The sequence below is a fragment of the Balaenoptera borealis genome (assembly GCF_965194805.1).
Source record: "Balaenoptera borealis genome assembly, chromosome: 6".
Lineage (NCBI taxonomy): Eukaryota > Metazoa > Chordata > Mammalia > Artiodactyla > Balaenopteridae > Balaenoptera > Balaenoptera borealis.
The window spans coordinates 58,524,466-58,545,731 of NC_138863.1; the positions used below are offsets into that span (position 1 = coordinate 58,524,466).

At 39.6% G+C, this 21,266-nt stretch overlaps 1 protein-coding gene across 6 annotated transcripts in view; it reads left to right on the forward strand.

The window, feature by feature from the left end:
* CHN1 (chimerin 1) overlaps positions 1-19,215 on the forward strand; it is a 202,322-nt gene extending 183,107 nt beyond the window's left edge. For all 6 annotated transcript variants that reach the window (XM_082397737.1, XM_082397738.1, XM_082397739.1 and 3 more), the window contains 5 exons: positions 5,862-6,035; positions 7,069-7,146; positions 10,522-10,659; positions 16,875-16,980; positions 18,427-19,215. In XM_082397737.1, coding sequence (XP_082253863.1) covers positions 5,862-6,035; positions 7,069-7,146; positions 10,522-10,659; positions 16,875-16,980; positions 18,427-18,598 — 668 coding nt within the window. In that variant the 3' untranslated portion in view covers positions 18,599-19,215. The remainder of the gene's footprint in view (positions 1-5,861; positions 6,036-7,068; positions 7,147-10,521; positions 10,660-16,874; positions 16,981-18,426) is intronic.
* Positions 19,216-21,266: the final 2,051 nt, after the last annotated feature.

Consider the following 21,266-nt stretch of genomic DNA (forward strand, 5'->3'; position numbering starts at 1 on the left):
TTGCTGCCGGCCCCCAAAAGGAAATGGCAGCAGTTTTTTTCCTAATAATAAAATGTATTTATTGCTTTGCGTATACAAGCACTTAACTTTTAGGTTGGAGAAGGGGAAGTAATGTCTTCTATTTTAATTACTGCTTTGATTGTACCTAAAAAGTTATGTTTGTCCCTGTAACCCAATGAGAAATTAGTTAGACTTGCTTACGACTTTCATGTAGCTCCTTTTAATTGAAAGCAATGTTTTCATAAATATCCCAAAGAACAAAATATTCTTCTTAATTTTGCTTGTGAAAATAATGACTTCTGATGCATGTTAGAAATGGGCTAGTCCCACTTTTCCTGGGTGGGCATGGAGGTGGAGGTAGGGACAGCTAAGAGACATGTTTTAAAATAAAACTTCTATTTGCAATTAATTTAAAATAGGAACACTCATAGGAAAGAATGAATGATTACCTTTCCTTTCAAAACACACATTAACATTACCCCTTAATCCTATCAATAGAATATAAATAATATCAGCTATTTATTTCAAAAAATAGGTTTCTGTGCTTTTTAGATATAAAGCATGCATGTTTTTTAGAGAAATCAAGCCCATAAAATCTGAAGGTAACCTCAAATTAGTATTCTAATAGAAATACTTGATTAATAAGGACAGAATGAAATATGATTTGAATTTCTCATTCCTCCTTTCATGTGTTTATTCTGTGCTTATTAACTTGAAGAATTGGGAGGGGGCAATATGATTTAATTGTAACATAAAAATAACCTACCAAACCAAGAGATGCAACAAATGAAATAATCTTTTATGGACTTTTTTTTTCATTTATACTGTAGAGCTTCCCTGGGAGAAATCGAACTATATAGGAGTTATATGACTTTAATAAATAAGTATGAAAACCAAATAAAGTCTTAATGGCAACCTGAAATATTGATATATTGCTAGTCCCTGAAGCAGCAATTTTCAGAGCCAGCGCAGAGCTGGTATATTGCACTGTGAACTTAAGGGTATAACGATACTTCACTTTAATGACTTTACCCCATCCTTTGGTCTTTTGAAGGACTTCATATCCAATCCTGCCAAAAAATTTGGCCTTTGAAATTTATTTCTAAAATTGAGCATAATATATTGTCCCATAGTTTAATCTTAGCCAAATGTAAGAAAGAATATCAGTTTAGGAAACATTTCCCTTCTCGTTAAATACCTAAATATGAGCTCAGTCATCTCTTTGTCCAGTTTTCACTGAGTCGCAAATAAATTAGGCATTTGCTGATGTGTAAAATGGGAGATAACTGCAAACATTCAAAGGAAAAACGTTAATATTAATATCAGACCATTAGTGCCATTCAGATGTTCTGATATTCTGTGGATGCATCCAAATTTTACTGTTTTGCCTTCTACTGGATTTCCACTTACTTAGGAAAGAATGTGACAAAACAAGAATATAATGGGTAGGTTTTATCACTGCTTTTTAAAAGTCCTTGCCAAATCACATATAGATTTCTGTAACAGTAAAATATAGCAGAGCCTTTTAAACTCAAGTATATACAACAAATAATAGGTACAACATACATCATTGAATAAGAGGTTGAAAATAGCAAATTCATCTTCAACCCTGAAAACAATAACTCAGCGTACATGATGTACTGCTGGTGAAAAGTGGTATATATATCACTCAGTGGGAAGAGCACAGGCTGGGAATTAGGAAGCCAAGGTTTAAATCTCAGTTCTACCAGTTTCTGGCTGAGCAACTTGAACAAGTCATTTAGCCTCTCTGAGCTTCATTTTCTTTGTGAAAAGAAGACACTGGGGTAGGTTGTTACTAACAGCCATTTCCAGCTGGATCTGTGACTTCTGGGTACACAAAGTATGAGGCACATCAACATTATTTTTAGATAATGAAGCCCTGCTGACTTTTATACTTTTAAAATATTATGTAAGAGTTCTTCCAGTTCTAGACGAGTTGAATAAATATGTTTTATTCCTCACAATAATGATAACAAAAGACCCTGGACAGAATATATACATCAACTATCAAAAGACTGTGAAAGTTGGGTAAAAGAAGGAAGGCTGATTAGGGACCTCAGGACTCAAGGAACCCAGAAGCGAGTTGCCTGGTGGTATTTTGGATTTTGGGTTTTTTTGAAACTCCTGTGTATCCCAGCCTGAGCATTAAAGATACCCACAACCCATAAATGCCAATAGGCACAGTCAAATCCCGAGAAAAGCTGGCTCTTCCTAGCCAAAGTCCTGGGAGAAGGGCACCCAAGCCGGACAGAAGTCTTTTAGCCGTATCTACCATTCTCCAGGTGAACACCATGATAAAGCCACATTGCTACCCCTACCCACGGACTTCTGCTGGACGCTGCAGCAGAAGTCGGTGGGTAGAACCCTGTTTTCCATCCCACTCTGCAGTAACAAGGTTGCACTTCTCTCCTGTGAGTCTGTGAGTAGAGCCCTGTCTTCCATCACCATCTTGCAGGAAGAAAGTGGTACCCCTCCTTGGCTGAGACTGTGGGTGGAACCCTGACTTTCATCCCCCCGCCTACAGTAGAAGCAGCACCCACTCAGCCCAAGTCTACGGGCAGAGCCCTGTCTTCATCCCTGACCTTCAGTAATGAGGCAGCTGAGACCATGATCGGAACTCTCCTCCGTGCCCACCTTGCAGTTCCATGCAGCACAGCACTCCTCCCCGACCAGGTCTGTGGTCAAACCCTAACTTCCATCCCTACCCTGCAGTAATAACTAGGATATGGCCCTCTTCCCTCCCCAGAATGTGGGGTAGAGTCCTGCCATTTGAGTAACACACAAGTTTGGTAGGCAAAATAGCACTGCAATAGCATTACAAAGGCTTTGTAAACTAGTTTGACGTTTGAAACACAGCCTATGAAAGTGTGCCAGGACGTGCATTCTAAATCTAAACAGGTTAACTACCTGCTAAAATTGAAAATTTCAGTAGGAACCAGAGTCTTATAACACTCAAAATATCCAGGATGCAGTTCAAAATTACATTTCATACCAAGTACCAGGAAAATCTCAACTCAGATGAAAAAAGACAATCAACAGCCGCCAATATTGAGATGACAGAGATGTTGGAATTATCAGACAAGGAAAGCAGCTATCATAAAAACTTTCCAAGAAGCAATTAGAAACACTCTTGAAACAAATGAAAAAAATAGGAAATATCAGAAAAGAAATAAAGATATAAGAAAGAACTAAATGTAAATTTTAGAACTGAAAATTTTATTAACAAATAAACCCACGGGATGGGCTCAATGGTAGATATGATATGTCAGAGGAAGGAATCTGTGAAGCTGAAGATAGATCAGTAGATATTATCCAATTCAAATGAGAGCAAAAATAGATTTTTAAAAGTGAACTGAGCTTCAGAGACCTGTAGAACAGTAACAGAAGATTTAGCATTTGTGTTTTTGGAGTCCCGGGAGAGGATAACGAGTGAGAGGGTGAAAGATATTTGAAAAACTGGTGGCTGAAAACTCCCCAAATTTGGTGAAAGCAGTCAGAGAAAAATGATGTACCTATTTGGAGGTGCGTTTATGTAAATGAAATGTATAAAGAACAGTGTAGATGAGGAAGCAGCTATAACCCCAGCATCCAAGTCCTTCTCAGGACCTGGCATTCACATCTGACGAACACAGAATTGGCCTAGAAGTCAGCTTAGCTCCTGACCTTAAGCTGATTATGACAATGAACCCTGGGGCACTACCTAGGAAAGGCCTCTCAAAATGTTTCATTCTTCTAAATAATAACAGAGTCATGGTAAACAATTATAATTTACTATGTGTAAGCATTTTATGTGTATTAACATTAAAGCCTCACATTAACATAATAATAGAACCTAATAATAGATCTAATATTAATGGATAAATACTATTATTATTCCCATTTTATATAACTGACGCACAGAAAGTTTAAGTAACCCCCTCAAAATCACACAACTAATAGATTCTAGATCTAACTCTAAATTACGCAAGTTATACAAAACATTAAAATTTCAGGGGGAATGAGGTCCTTTAAGTGGCCATTGCCATTGAGTTGCCTTATGATTGAATCAGAAATCTTATTTATATCTAATATAGAATAAAGAGGAATTTGGGGTTTGGGTTATGTATTCATTTGGACATTATTTAACTACACAGAAGTGTTGGGTCATTTCTTCAGATGGTACAGATTGAGCTCCTTGCCCTGGCAGCCTTTACGAATTCAAAGAAGCACATGTTCTTCTTTAGTGATGACGATGTTTGGACACTATTAGCATGGGCTGTGCCATTGCCAGTGCTGTTCACTTACACACACATGTTCAAAGACTCAGCTTCCCTCTACACCTAGCCTGTTTTTGCACATGGGAGGTGCTCAGTACACATGACTACTTCACTTAGAGTCACCACAAGCCTTAAGTTCTTTTTTCAAGTTGGTAATATCTACATATTTAACGAAAGAACAATTCCATTTATAAGTTTTGGCTAGTTTTCCTTGTCTTTGTTAACTGTTACTGCCATATATATAACTAGATTTCAGCTTTACCAAAAGTCATAATAATGATGATGATCATCAGTATTTGTCTAACATTTTATAATATGCAAATCACCTTGAATGCATTGGCTTACTAATTCTCATAACAATTCTGTGAGGTAAATGTTATGCTCCCCTTTCTGCCCAAACAGCAAGCAAAACTGAAGCTTGCCCAAGGACCACAGACAGTGGTCGTGATACTGTATGGTTTTCAAATCCATTAAGACCTGGCTGTAAATTGTGTGTACCCCAGTTGGATTGGATTTATGAGAGGTCAGCATCAAGTTTTCATGAACTTAAAAACAAATGGGTAATATTTTAAGCAAACATAAAGGTGACATTTTTAGTTAAATTATTCAGGTATGGTCCGTGTCTCTTAGGTCCAATTTAGCAAAATATTTGTATTCCTCTCTATTTCTTCTAAAATGCCATTGTGCTCTTCTTGTGGAAAATAAAATATCTCAAAATATTAACTAGACAATATTTGGGTTCTGGCATCTTAGAAGCTATAACCCAGTAAAATGACAAAGCAAAGGAACAACTTCAGTAGAGGCAATATGGTATAGGTGTTAAAATCGTGGACTCTACAATCTTTGTAGGCTTGAATTTCAGCTCAAATGTACTAAATGCCGTGGGTAAGTTACTTAACACGTACGTGCTTGGTTTCATCAGGTTTATGAAAGAGAAGAATAAAAGTACCTGGTTTATAGAGTTTTGTGTAAATAATGTAAAGCACTTGGAATAGTGCTTGGTATTAGTAAGCTGTTGATAATAGTAGTAACAAATAATAACTGTGGCTATTTTTAGCTACTAGATGTATTCTATATTCATTATCTTATACATATATATAAAGAGTTAGGAGTAGATACAAATATGAGCAGCATCAATTTAAGAGGGCCCTGGGATACTCTTACTTTTGGAGGTTCAATTCCACCTCATATCAGATTTATTAAAATGCAGTTATATCCACATTGAATATAATTTTTTATATAACTTTAAAGAAATGGAACTTTACATTTTTAGTTGGCTAGTTGGTGTAATATTACATTTTGTAGACATTTAATTGAACACTTACTAATTTTGTTTGGCCTGGGTTGGTATTCTCCTGAGATCATACAGCAAGTAACTGACAGAACATGAGCTGGAATTCTAGTCTTCTAACTTAAAATCAGAATTTTCCTAAAGAATGAGAAGAATGTTTCCCCCACTCTGCAGGCTGGAAGCTAGTCCCCTTTTAAACCTAATTCAAGTTGGAGTGTCTTGCCAAAATAAACACTCCAGAATGCTCAAAATTCTGAAAATAATAATGAATTTTTCCTTTCCTCATTCTTTAGATTGTGGTTTGAATGTTCATAAGCAGTGTTCCAAGATGGTCCCAAATGACTGTAAGCCAGACTTGAAACATGTCAAGAAGGTGTACAGTTGTGACCTGACAACACTCGTGAAAGCCCACATCACTAAGCGGCCCATGGTGGTGGACATGTGCATCAGGGAGATTGAATCTCGAGGTGAGGCATTTCCAGCAAGGTTCAGAGCAGTCGTAACTCACTGCACAACCAGGTTTTCTTCTGCAAGTTTAGGGGGAATGATTTCAGATAACAAATGATCTGAAAGTCTGAAATCAGTTAACAGGTAATTAACCAGCATGATTTCAAGGTACATTTAACCAGTTATAAGAAATATACTTAAAATATATTTATGGTTGATGCTTCCTGTCTGTAAAAGTTGATATGTAGGTACCAATTCATTTTTCAGTTTTTATATTTTTTCTTAGGTCCAAAAAGCAAAGGTATAAATGCTCTGTTTAAAACTATCCTAGGCCAAAAAACCAAAAACCAGAACGGCATGCACCCTAATTATTCTATGCCACTTGGGAAAAACTGCTATATGCCTATTAATATAGTTTATCTTAGTCTTCCGTTATGTAAAAGAATTTATGGTGTAAGGGGGGTGATGAAATAATTTCCCTTAAGACCTAAGGTATTTGATCTAGTTAGACAAAATGATGAGCCAAATTACAGATATTCAAGTGACAGTAGGTCAGAATTAAAGAACTGTGAGGGGCTTCCCTGGTGGCGCAGTGGTTGAGAATCTGCCTGCTAATGCAGGGGACACGGGTTCGAGCCCTGGTCTGGGAAGATCCCACATGCCACGGAGCAACTGGGCCCGTGAGCCACAACTACTGAGCCTGCACGTCTGGAGCCTGTGCTCCGCAACAAGAGAGGCCGCGATAGTGAGAGGCCCGTGCACCGCGATGAAGAGTGGCCCCCGCTTGCCGCAACTAGAGAAAGCCCTCACACAGAAACGAAGACCCAACACAGCCAAAAATAAATAAATTTAAAAAAAAAAAAAAAAACTTTAAAGAACTGTGAGTGAAATGGTTTTATTTTAGGAGAAAAGTGCGAAGAGGTTTCTAAACATGTATATTTCATTATTCTTCCTGACACATTACTTCCCCAGCCTAAAGTATGAGAAGTTAAAATTTGAATAAAACGCATAATTCCAAAGAAACTAATTAGCTTCCCTGCTTTATTTCTACAGGTCTTAACTCTGAAGGACTGTACCGAGTCTCAGGATTTAGTGACCTAATTGAAGATGTCAAGATGGCTTTTGACAGAGGTGTGTTTTCCAGCAGGTTCATTAACTTAGGACAGTAATTCTCTGCCAACAAAGGCACAATTTCTTATGTTATTCTTTCCATTGTTTTTCTAAATCATTAATGATTATTATGCCAAATGAAAAGACTTAGCTTATAATTTTTATTATTTTTTGTATTAGTTGTAAGTATTAAACTGTTAAATTTCAAGGTGAGAGATAAGCATAAAATTTAACTGTATTACCAACATTTGAGTATCCAAGGCTGGTCCACGTTCACCAAAATGTATACATAGCAGTTAAATTTACCAAGAACCATGGAGAAAACAGTGGAGGTGGATGGTAGGGGAGGGAATCTAAGTCACTGCACAGCTCAGATTCTCCAGGTTTGTGGTGGCCCACCTAACTCTGCCTGCCGTGCATGCCTCTGCGGCATCTCGTTATCAAAGTTTGAGCTTGTGTCGGGGCAGGAATCTGAGAGGAGCTGGGGACCTTCTGGCATCAGACCTCCCACTGTGGGAGGAAGGACCCAGCCAAAGAAAAGCTCAATGGGACTTCTTTTCTTTTAACTAACATTTAAATTAAGGTTTGTTGCCATGGTTCTCCAGTTTGTCTTTGTTTTGAGCACTGGAATAGGTGGTACCAAGGAACTGTAAACTTGAATACAGGAAGTGAAACAGAATAGGAGTCGTGATCGTAAAGAGCCTCTTTCCTTTGCAAGTACATATTTCTAGTTCCATTACACTCCTCTCCCATCACAGACCCCTTACAGCCAGCAGAGACAGAAGACAATATAAATGAGATATTACTAACCCAGTAGGAGGAAACCTAGGTCAGCCCACATATTTGATAAGATTGAAGAAAATGAGGTGAAGTAATGGCATCAGGAACAACCCTGAATCTACGCCAGACTGAATGTTAGGCATTTCTTTTTCTCTGAAAGGTAGCAACTGAGCATGTCCATTCCCAGCCACTGGCCATGGGAGATTTTCCATATAATTCCTCCTCTCCTGCCCCTGCCCATAGTTTCCTCTGTTAACATCTCTCATTCATACAGTAAATCTGTTGTAATTGATGAGCCAACATTGATACCTTATTATTGACTAAAGTCAATAGTTTACATTAAAGTTCACTTTTTATGTTGTACAGTTCTGTGGTTTTTGGCAAATGCATAACATCATGTATCCACCATCACAGTGTCATACAGAACTTTCACTGCCATAAAAATCCCTACGCTCTACCTGTTCTTCTTTCCCTTCCTCCCCTGAACTCCTGGCGACCACTGATCTTTTTACTGACTCCGTAGCTTTGCTGTTTCCAGAATATCATATAGTTGGAATCATACAGTATGTAATTTTTTCAGGCCGGCTTCTTTTACTTGGCAACGCGTATTTAAAGTTCCTCCATGTCTTTTCATGGCTTGAGAGCTCATTTATTTTTATTGCTGAATAATATTCCTTTGTCTGGATATACCACAATTTCTCTGTTCACTTATTGAAAGACCATCTTGCTTCCATTTTTTTTGGCAATTATGAATAAAACTGCTGTAAACATTTGTGTGCAGGTTTTTGTGTGGACAAAAGTTTTCAACTCCTTCGGGTAAATACCAAGGAGTGTGATTTCTGGATTATATGGTAAGCGTTTGTTTAGCTTTGCAAGAACCTGTCTGTCTTCCGAAGTGGCAGTTCCACTTTGCATTCCCACCAGCAACCAAAGAGAGTTCCTGTGGCTCCACATCCTTGCCAGCATTTGGCGTGATCAGTGTTCTGGATTCTAGCCATTCTAATAGCTGTGTAGGAAAGAGGCTGCTTTTTTTTTTTTTTTTTTGACATTTATCATGGTTTCTTTTATTTTTGAATACATGTTTGCTTTTTTTTTTTAACATCTTTATTGGAGTATAATTGTTTTACAATGGTGTGCTAGTTTCTGCTGTATAACAAAGTGAATCAGCTGTACATATACATATATCCCTATATCCCCTCCCTCGTGCATCTCCCTCCCACCCTCCCTATCCCATCCCTCTAGATGGACCCAAAGCACCAAGCTGATCTCCCTGTGCTGTGCATCTGCTTCCCACTAGCTATTTATTTTACGTTTGGTAGTGTACATTGATACAGCCACTATGGAGAACAGTATGGAGGTTCCTTAAAAAACTAAAAATAGAACTACCATACGACCCAGCAATCCCACTACTGGGCATATACCCTGAGAAAACCATAATTCAGAAAGAGTCATGCACCACAATGTTCATTGCAGCTCTGTTTACAATAGCCAGGACATGGAAGCAACCTAAGTGTCCATTGACAGATGAATGGATAAAGAAGATGTGGCATATATATACAGGGGAATATTACTCAGCCATGAAAAGAAATGAAATTCAGTTATTTGTAGTGAGGTGGATGGACCCAGATACTGTCATAGAGAGTGAAGTAAGTCAGAAAGAGAAAAACAAATACCGTATGCTAACACATATATATGGAATCTGAAAAAAAAAAAAAACAAAGGTTCTGAAGAACCTAGGGGCAGGAGAGGAATAAAGACGCAGACATAGAGAATGGACTTGAGGACACAGGGAGGGGGAAGGGTAAGCTGGGACAAAGAGAGTGGCATGGACATATATACACTACCAAATATAAGAGGCTGCTTTTTAATCATTAAAAATCTTTCATAAACTAAATGGAATAAAAGAAATCTAGTATAAGATCTAGCTCAGAGTAGACGCTAATTAAGTCTTTAGTAGATGAAAATTCAGCTGTTTTAACAAAGTACTAAGTGCAGTGGAGGGCAGAAGGGGCCACCCTGAAAGAAGGCCAGCTTTGCTTGAGAGTCGTAAGGCCCAGCAACTCTAAAATTTCCTCTATTTTGTAATTTTTTCTCTTGTTATCTCAACACTCTAAAGTTTTGTTTTGCTTTTTCACTTCTCACTACCTCTCCTACCCCCAGGGCTCAGCCAAGATCTAACGTTAGGTGTGGGAACCTGGGGTGAATCAAAGGTGGCCTCTTGTGCTGGGTCTTTTGTAAGTTGGGAGGACCTCAGTTGTTATTTTTCTCATTCTCTATGTTTATTTTAGAAAGGAAAAAAAAGTAACCCCACATTATTCCCCTAGGAATTCTCAAGTACTCATGAAATTTAAAAATATTTCTGTTAACCTCAGTCATCTCCTACTTTTCTCCTCTATCATTAAACATGGAAAAATAAGTAACTTCAGAATATAAAATTCAAAAAAATATTGTTTTTCACAGAAAAAAAACATATATATATATATATTTCAGCACAGTGAATTTGATGTTAAAAACTGAAGCATTGCTAATCTTTAAAAACAGTATACAAAAATGTTATTTGTTAAAAGTGCTATGAATCCAGATATTTACTTCTGTTTCTTTTAACATCCTTCAAAGATGGTGAGAAAGCAGATATTTCTGTGAACATGTATGAAGATATCAACATTATCACTGGTGCACTGAAACTGTACTTCAGAGATTTACCAATTCCACTCATCACGTATGACGCCTACCCTAAGTTTATAGAGTCTGCCAGTAAGTATGAAGGCATGCATTTGTAACCTGACAAATCGCCTCTTCTTGGTAATCACATCTCCTGTTTTTTCTGCTGAGTATCTTGAATGCATTTTATGAAATATTTCTCCCTGGCCTCTCTCCATGGCTAATACACTCACAAGAATTTTGAACTCTTCTCCAACATAGGTTATTTATGACTTCTACCATCAGAAGCATCTTTGCAATGTATTTTCCAAAGTAAGGCTTATACCAGTTCTAGATATGGACCAGTACTTTTGTAAAATAAGATAAAAATAACTAGAAAAATAAAATTGAAAAAAACAAGACCAACTATTTGTTATTAGATTCAGCAAGCATGAAGATTACTCTGTCAGATTGCTATAAAATATATAAATTCTTACTCTCAATTTCTGTCCTTATCCTGTGACAGGCCATTAATAAGCAGTTTGCAAACTGGCATGGGTTCACAGATTATACTTTAAGGAGCACTATTTTAGATCAAAAAGTTATTTTTTAAGTTCTAGTTAAGATGAAAATGAGAAAAAGCAAAGGCTCATTTGCCAAATTTTATTTATGGTGCAAAAATCATACCTGTAATTTACACTTGTTTTTTTAAAGAAGGGAATTCTTAACAGATTTTAAGTGTTGGCATTACCATTTTTTAGAAGAGATAGGCTATTTCTGTCATTTACTTTTCTCTCTTAAAAACCATATGCTGTGTTAATCTTTAAATAATAACATCACTTCCTTAGGAACACTGATTTGCTTTCTGATTTTGAAATTTCACAAGTACAAACTTTCTTTGTTCTAACTTCCAGTTTCCCCTTCAGAGCTTGTGTTGAGAATTTCCATGGAGCCCTGATTTCTCGCGGGTCAGCTCTAGCTCTCATGTAGAGAACAGCTGTGAGAATTACACTGGTTTTTACAAACTTTCATGTTAGAAGCCTGAAAAGACTCTAGATCTCTTCCATGGGAATTGGGGATTCAGGGCAGATCATGAAAATTGTCTGAGGGAGCTTACGGGTTCTTCTTTGGTGGGGCAGAGGTTTCCTCCCCAGAGAGATAAGTCAGATCGCCACTAACCTGGAAGGCACTTGACATACACCTGTATCGCGAAGGGCTGCTCAGACCTCGGTTTGCTCTGACCCCCAACACAACTCTGGGGGCTCCACTGGATGGTGTTCCTGCCCCCTTGTTGCTTGTTAGTAAAATTGAAACTCAGCTCTGTGGCTACCCCAAGGGCATCCGATTAGCACAGGACAAACCCCGGGTCTGAACGCTACACAACCCCTTTATCCACTTAGAAGAAAAATCTAAGCACTCCTTATGGATTTTAAGGCCTTTTGCCCCACACCCCCAAACTACCTCACCTTCTTTCCCCACACCCACCTGAGTTGCTGAGGACAATCTTCCCTCTTTATTATTCTTCCAAAGCATTTGTCACTGTTCTTGGGTTTGTGTCTGAAACAGCCCTCCGGTGTGAAATCAGCAAGCCCCCTTATGTCACACCTCAGAGAGCTCTTGAAAGCACATCGTAAGAGAGAAACTTTCCTAAATCAAGGTAGAAATCCATTTCCTTCTAATATAAAACTGTTTTGATGTGTGACATCAAAAACCCTGGCATAATGCTTACACAAAATATAAACGTTTACTGTACGTGTTTGATACTGATATCAAAGATTTTGTGGAGCATTGTGTCCTTGTAACATGTCTTTCCTAGTAGTAGAGTCTGTTTTATTCTTTAGATGCACAGATACAGCCATTCTCTTACCTGTATAAGCAGATAAGGAAGACGAGTGAAGCTAAGATTTACAGAGCATATACTAGGTGTCAGGAATGGTGCTAGGCACTTTACACCCATGATGTTGTTTTAGAAGAAATGAGATGTTACAGGTATAAGTAAATTGTCCAGGGTCACGTGGTGAGAGGAGGTGGCCCTGGCATTCAAACCCACATCTGTCAAAGCCGTGCTGTCTCCACTCTACACACAGCCTGGCTCGCCTGATGGAACAGGGCACAAAAGGCTTAAACGGAGGAGGAAGACAGGAGCGGAGGGCGGAACCCTTTCCAAACAAAGGACAGGGCAAGCTCACCCCTCCCGATGAGCTTTTTGTATCTCAGAACTTTTTTGTATCTCAGCCACTAAAACAACTGGGGCCGTGTTTTTCAGGTCTCAGGTGTCTGGCATTTATTAGCAGCCCTTGCCAACAAAAAAATCAGAGTTTGTGTTAAAGCTTTCTCCTGCAAAAGCTGTCTGAGCTCTGCTCTTGCAGCCTCCCTTGGAGAAGCTGCTGGGTGAAAGCTGGAAGGGAGTGGTGGCAGGAAATGAAAAAAAGGATTCAAGGGTGGAGGAGGCCAGGGCATCCCAACCAAAATCTTGAAGAGCTTCATAATCCCCTGGAAACTCACTTATGAACCACCTAGAAGCCTTGGTCTACCCAGCACTTCTTCCTCATTCCCTCTCCCCAGTGAAGAAATTGGTGCCCTACAATACAAAGGCCCAGAAGACAGATGCTTCTCACAGGCCATGCTCAATAACCCAGCGTGCACGGAGGCTTCCCAACCACCGTGAAAACAGCACTGCCACAGTTGAGCTCCTGGTCAGGCTGAATGGAGAAACCTCCCTCTGGCCAAGGAGTCTAAGAGCTCTTCCCAGAAGATCTTAGAAAAGCTACATGACTCAGTCAGTGTGTAACCTTGAGCGAGTCAGATCAACTCAGAGAGAAAACCCAGAGTTCTTTGTCCTCAGCAACTTAAAATGTCCTGAAGAGAAGCCTGGTAGCTTGCCGAGTTTCCCCTCAGCTCTGCCACTGATTCACCCCTTTTTCTTGGCTAAGTTTTATTCTTCTTGTATTTGAGTTTCTCTGTAAAGAATTAGACAATACATTCTTTCAGAGAGCTTGTAACTAGATCTGATGCAGGTTCAGAGTGCTCGTTTCCTGCCCTCACAATGTCCACATCCCCAAATCCTCCAGACCTTCCCTGGACCTCGCAGCCATAGGCCGCCTTTCTCCCCTGGATTCCCATCGCGCTTGGCTGGGCTTCTTTCACAGCCTTGTTCCTTCCTGACAAAGTTATAGTCATGCCTGGTCTTCCCTAGTAGACTGTAACTTCCTCAGAGGCAGGGGTCCTCTCCTGTTTGTTTTCCCTCAGTGCCCAGTCACGTAATAGGTGCTCAAAAATATTTGCTGAGTAAACATAATTTTATATTAAGAACCGTAGAATCTTAGAGTTTTTAGATACTCTGAGGGGTCCCATAACTGGACTTTCTTCTACAACACATTCTTTTTTAAATACCCTGTAACTGCAAGATCACTGCTTCTCTAGGCGGCCTGTCCACTGGGGGACGGATGTCCACTGACAGATGCGCAGTGAAATCTGCCTGCTTTTAACTCCCTCCCATTGGCGGTGGTGCCAGTATCACCCTCTCCCACACGCAAGCCTTTCGTATACTTGAACAACTGATGGTGGCCATTCATCTCAGAGTACATTCCACTGTGTCTGTCTCGCTCTTAAATTATGCTGTGGTTTTCTTAAGGCTAAAGATTTGTGTTCTCTGAAGAATTGATCATGGGCAAGACTCTTCTAAGTGGGGAAAAATGAGAAATGAACTCCAGGGAAGAATTTTTGTCAATTTAACATCCATATATTCAAATGCATTTTGTCATATGTTCCCAAATTTATATCTCCAGTCTGGACCTCTCCCTAAACCCCAGATCAGTCCACAGTCAGCACGTTCACTTGGACGCCTGAAGGACATCTCAAACAGAACTCTTGATCTTCCCCCCAGACCTCCTCCATCTGTGATCTTCCCCATCTCAGTTGATTGAGGCTCCATCCTTCCAGTTGCCTAAGCCCAAACTTTGGCTCATTCTTGATTATTCTCTTTTTCATACACCCCTCATCAAGAAACCCTCTGGACTCTACCCTCAAAATATACCCAGAATCCAGCAACTTCTTACCACCTTCACTGCCACCACCTGGTCTAAACGAGTGTCATTCCTCACCTGGATGTTTGTGATGACCAGAGTGGTCTTTCTGTTTTCACTCTTGCCCTTCCATAGCCTGTTTCCCACGTGGCAGCCAGAGGAGCAATACTGTGAAAAGTGTATGTCAGATCCTGACCCTCCCTCATGCAGAACCTTCCCATTTCTTTCCGTAAATGCTGTGTTCTTAGACTAGCCCGCAGCACCTGCCATGATAAAGTGCCCTGTTACCTCTCTGACCTCACCCCCGTCTACTCCTCTCTGCTCAGTCTCCTGCAGCCACACTTGGCTCCGCGCTTCTCCTCAGACATTACAGGCACACTCTCCCCTCGGAACCATTGCACGGATGTCCCTCTGCCTGGAACCGTCTTCACCCAGGTCTCCATGGGTTTCATTCCCTCCCTCCCTCAAAGTCTGTACACGAGACTTTCTTTCTCATGAAGGCCTATCCTGACCATCCCATGTAATATTGCACCCTCGCAGCCCTCCCGGTGTTTCTTATCCTGCTGTTTTCTGCGTAGCGCTCATTCTAATCTAGTATAAACTGTAAGCTAGAGTATTTATTGTCTATTGCCTCCAGCAGAAAGTAAGCTCTCTGTGAACGGGGAATTTTGTTTCTTTGCTAGGCCACCTACACTGTCCTTATTTTCACACTATCTCAAGAGTCTCCTTATAAAGGTTAACTATAGAAATGAAAAGGAAACGAAGTTACTCTTTTTTCAATTTCCAGAATACTGTAGTTTCAAATTAATTAGTCCAATCATAAAAGTAAAACTAAGTAAAACTAAGTAAAAACTAAGTAGTAGTTTTCTATAGTAAATGGAATTTTCTTCTGTTCGTTCTAGAAATTAAATGATTGGATTTCAGTATCTGAGATGTTATTGCTGTTATGAATTGGCACGTTGAACCTTAAAGCCCCATGGTTCAAAGACTATGCATTATTTATCATAGCAAAAGGCAAATAATACATTCTTTATTGCTAAGAAATGAACCAAGAACTCTGGGGAAGCTTTGGGCAGAAATTGTAAAATGGCCGAAGTTTCTTTGAATTAAAAAGCTTCAGTCACTGTTCACATTCTGAAATTTATCACATCTGCTCTGCCAATGCTAGGAACTTTTCACTTTCATCTTATATCAGTTTTTACCTGACTCCAGTACATTGCCGTTGAGTTGGTTTGTTTTATAAATTAGAAAGAGTAGGATTCTTGGTCTTGTGTCTTAAATGTTGTATTCTGGTCAGATATGGCCTTCCAGCATTTCAAGGCTGCTAACCAACACTTAAAGGCAATTGCCCTGAAGCCCAGCGTTTAAAGGCACCCCGTCTTCTTGACGTTTGGTTAGAAGCAGGAATGTGCTATGGTCCTCTTTTTGAGAGCATGAAATTCCGAAGATGTCTATTGTTTCTGAATATGGAAGTGATTAATGAATTAAACGCAGTCTGTGACCTCAAAGGAATGTGGTTTTTTGGCCAAAACAGAACTAAAATATCCAAGTGAAGATTGTCCCCCTCAAAGTTTACACCTTTGTAAGAGTCACATTTATTTCAGGGATCCTGTTGTCACTCAGAACGTTTGGAATTGCCTTCAAAGTCTGTATTGCATTCTTCTGAATATCTTAAGTAGAAGAATTGTGCTTTGAGGGTAGAATTGACTTTTTTATATAACAAAATAATTTAAAAGTAAGTCTAATGAATAAAGGAAGTAAATATTGGATGATACATTTCTTGGTCTATAAAGAAAAAAGCATGAATATCAATTAATAAAACTTTGGCAGGGGTTGCAGTGGGCACTGGGCTGGCATCGCTTGTATACCATTGCTGAAAGGAGATTTTCAAAATATTTTGAACAGTGCAACATTGTTTCAGTATGTCTGTAATGTTTTAAGATGACCCTATTTGAATATATAAGTTTTTATCCTTGCATACGTTTATGTGTCTGAATTTTTTATAGTTACATCCTATACATCCAATATCTAATTTTCATATTTATCAGACTTTAGGACCCTCAAGTGAAAACACTGGGTGCTCTCCCCAAAAGTCCAAGTGAATGATATTGCCACATTGACACTAAACTTTTGGAAATCTGAGACTTGAACCTTAAAAATATTTTCCAAAGCTGTGGGCAAGGACCTGTGAGAAAGTACTTTTTGTCAGTTTTAGAAGATCACCACAAGAATAGAATTAAATGGGCCATTTGTACCAATTGTCTATTAAAGTTTCTCTCCTTGGTATTCATCTTGCTACTGTAGAAATTATGGATCCTGATGAGCAATTAGAAACCCTCCATGAAGCACTGAAACTGCTGCCGCCCGCTCACTGCGAAACCCTCCGGTATCTCATGGCGCATCTAAAGAGGCAAGTTCCCAACTCGGACGCTTATATTTGTACCACATCCAAATGTTAAGAATCAAATAAAAGCAAAGGTGAAAGAAAGGACAAATGATCTATTGAATGAATGAATAAATACATAGGTATCTTGTCTTCTTGTGTGAAATCGCACACATTGAGAAGGAATGCTAAAAAAAATGCACTACAATACTGAATGCGGGCTTGATTCCGACATAAAGGTATTCGCAGTTCAAGTATATGTTCCAAATATGTTAGAAATACCAGTATTCTGCCAAGGACATGCATTAATTTTTGTGGAAAGGGAAAAGGTTGCAGCTGTAAAGACACTAGCGTTAGTATAATAAAGCAAGAACGAAGCAACTTGCAAGGAAGCTCACTTATGTCTTGCTCCAAAACAGGCACTTCAGACTTGGCATTTTAGATTACTGAATTAATGTTGCCAACATTGAAACCTGCTGTAAAAAGTGATGGAGTAAAGTAAGGAGTAAAGAGAAGAACGGAAAATAAAATATTTCAGTTACTTCTGGTTGAATGTTTTAAAGGGATTGATGGTGATATAGCTTTATTTCCCTGCTTGGTCACCCTCCATCTCTCCCAGTTGAAGCAAGGTTTTTAAAATTATATGACCAAGTTTTAGTGGTTTTAGGATTTCCAAATACAGTACCAATCAGAAACAAAAAAAACCCAGCAGAACTTGACATCTATTTTGTATGCCTTTAGGTGCGAGTTACCCAGAAGTGACTATTTAACTCACGGTGCTTTTAAGGATTTACATGGTTTCCCTCCTTAAAAGCACCATGAGTTAAAACTTTTTTTAATATACTTCACTTGTAAATTCAAGTTTGCTATGTATGTGGATGCAGTTAAGAACTCCACACTAAAACAAAGGAATAACTCTCAAATTATAGTCTCTGTGCCTTTGCTGTAGCAGTAAAAAGAATATAAATACTTACTTACACTCCCTGACGAGGTTGCTTAGCTTGAGCCATTTCCTGTTAATATCGATACCACTCTCTCCCTAACTACTCAATAAGCCATTCAACTTGCAAAAATGCTCTATAGGAAACAAGATCTCACCAAAGTGGAGGGAGAGCTGATGGAATTATCCGGATGACCCGGTCCCCTCCCTGTGTACAAACCCACCCCTGCAGCTCTAGGCTATGGCAGGCGAATCCACAGATAGAACCGACTCCACACAGCCCAGCACATCAACTCAGGCTTCAGCTCCAGTGATCACCAGAAGTTTAAATTATTTACTAACATCATTTACGTTAAGGAAGGTCTGTACTTTGAAGTTAAGGAGAAGTGCAGAGAAATAACCGAGCGAAAGAGCTGATCAGTGGGCACAAACCTTTACTGTGAATCTTTTGTTTTAGTGCTTCAGCACGCCAAAGACCCCCCCACCCCCCCGTAGCCTATGTGAAGTCACCCTCCCTTCCTTGTATGTTTCAGAGTGACCCTCCACGAAAAGGAGAATCTGATGAATGCAGAGAACCTTGGGATTGTTTTCGGCCCAACCCTCATGAGATCTCCAGAACTAGACGCCATGGCTGCTCTGAACGATATACGATATCAGAGACTGGTGGTGGAGCTGCTTATCAAAAACGAAGACATTTTATTTTAAATTTTTAGTTTGAAGGAAAAAAAGAAATGTTTTACAGATGAAGGAATGTTTTATAGTAATTTAATTGGCTCTTATAGCTGAATTATGTCTTGGTTAGAAGTTTGGGCATATAACCAGATTAAAATGAAGGAACTTCCCCATTGTGTTCATAGCACTGCTCCGCTGTCCTTGTAAAACAGTGAACACATGCTTTCCAGTTCTCGTAGTCCTGGGTGTTTATCATGTTAAGAGAAACTCAAGCTAGTGCATGATTAGCCCCCTGTTTGGCAAGGGAACCCCATACAAAGGAGACACAAGCCTGCGCCACCCCTTGTCCTGGGTCACCTGCGGTTGTAGTGCAGCATGTTTCACACAGTAACTCTGTCGTGACTTTGCTTTTGGGTCCTGCGTCACTGGTTTCTGATGCTTCCATAAACATGCACACAAATGGAGAAACCAGCACCTCTGGCTGCCGCATCGCCGTAGACTATAACATATGCCTGCTTTTCTCAAATGCTTTATTTCTGGTTTCTCTTAGTTCTTCTCTAGCATAGTACTTTCTTTCCAGCAAAAGCAAAATGTGTTTTCAGATTTGTTACTTTAGTAAATTATCTCTACCAATAAAAAAGTACAACGCAGAGCATTTTCTGTTAAATTATTATTGGTTTTCAGTTGTAATTTTGTGTTTTTATCTGGCATGCAGTTATTAATTTATTAAATTTGGCTTTTAGAAATCAAAAATATTGATAGCTCACTTTTTTCTCATGACTGAGAGTATTTGGAAAAATGTGTTTGGCCATTTATTTAATACTGAGTGCACCCTCACCTCTTTTGTTTACTGTTGAAAGTTTTGCGTTGAGCTCCTAAAAAAATAATATAAAACCGCTCAGAAGTAGAATACCCATTCATTGAATTTATTTTTCTTCTTGCATACTCTGGCAAAAATCTAGAATAGTTTCTCAACTTTTTGGGGCAGTGGGGAGAGCAGGCAGGAGTTCCTTCTAGAGCCATCACAAAAAGAAAAAGGGCTAACTAAAAAGAATGACTTTTCTGAACGCTCGGGGGTTTGTCAGAGATGCATGATGTTGACATGCAGTTGAGCTGACCACACTGCCTGGGAGGAATCTCAGGTAGCAACCTGACAACTAGGGAAGGGTGTTCTGTGCACAACACGAGGCCCGGAAACCCAGGCAATGGGCCTGATACTGTCACTAGCCACCCACATGGCTTTGAGCTAATGACCATCCAGAGTCTGTTTCCTTATCTGTCAAATGAGCGCCCTCCCAGAACTGAAGTTCTATCCTGCTTTAAAAACTGAAAAAGTGGGACTTCCCTAGTGGCCCAGTGGATAAGAATCTGCCTGCCAATGCAGGGGACACGGGTTCAATCCCTGGTCCGGGAAGAACCCGCATGCCACGGAGCAACTAAGCCCGTGTGCCACAACTATTGAGCCTGCGCTCTAGAGCCCGCAAGCCACAACTACTGAGCCCACGTGCCACAACTACTGAAGCCTGCGCGCCTAGAGCCCGTGCTCCGCAACAAGAGAAGCCACCGCAATGAGAAGCCCGCGCACCACAACGAAGAATAGCCCCCGCTCGACGCGACTAAAGAAAGCCCCCGTGCAGCAACGAAGACCCAACACAGCCAAAAATAAATAAATAAAATAAGTAAATTTATTTTAAAAAAAAACAACTGAAAAAGTAATACAAGACACATTTCCATGTTTGCCATTTCGATCCTTAGTGCTTTCAAGACTGTCTCAAAGATAACGGAAACTGACAGAAATATGGAGTTTTTCCATATTTTTACCCTTAGGCTATAGTAGGAAGTTGATCGTATGTTTTATTAATGTCTATATTCAGAAAACTGTGGTGGTGCAGTTCATTACAGCTATCTCCTCAACCACAGTCGCCTATATGAAAAATGTCACTGCACTAAGCAACATGAGATGTATAGATTAATAAAGTACAGAGATTTGTTTTATATAATATAGACATTTTCTTTAAAATGGAGGTCACTGAAAAGCACTAAACACTAAGGGGATGCCTTTGACTCATGAAACACATTTGTCAGGGAAATCTGATCACATGGGTCTGTCCCTGGGTTAGGTACATCTGTTGAACTGCCGCTACGTGCTCAGGACTGAAGTTCATTTTGTACAAAGTGCTTTTAAAGGAGAATTCAGATGCCTTATTAGAACATAATCACCCTAATTTTTTCCTGAAAGTAACAGACATGGTTGACTTTAGAGCAGGCACTTGCTGGAATTAGAGGTGTGTCTGTATTACAGGAGCAGGAGCGGTGCCTGATCATAATACATAAGAAGCAGATGCTCAGATAAAATTCTGAGGAAGTTCAGACAAGGTTACTATCTACCAGGTTTGTGAACAAGTGCACTGGGCATGTTTCTAAACGGACGTGTGGTTCATTCCCCCAGGACATGCGGATACAAATCACAGCTACGTCATCTGTGAGCACCTTTGGACTGTCGGGTGACACTTCTTGAAATGAAGGAACAATTCTCAGTCACTTAGAGAGGCTCTTACTCAATAATGTGCCAGAGTCTTTTATACATATCTTTCTAAGACTACTTGGAGATTTCTCAAATCGTGACCTTTTATAAAATGAGGCAGAGGCTTCAACTTCCATCCCATCAGGAGTGGGAGAAGGGACCAGCGAGCCGCTCCAC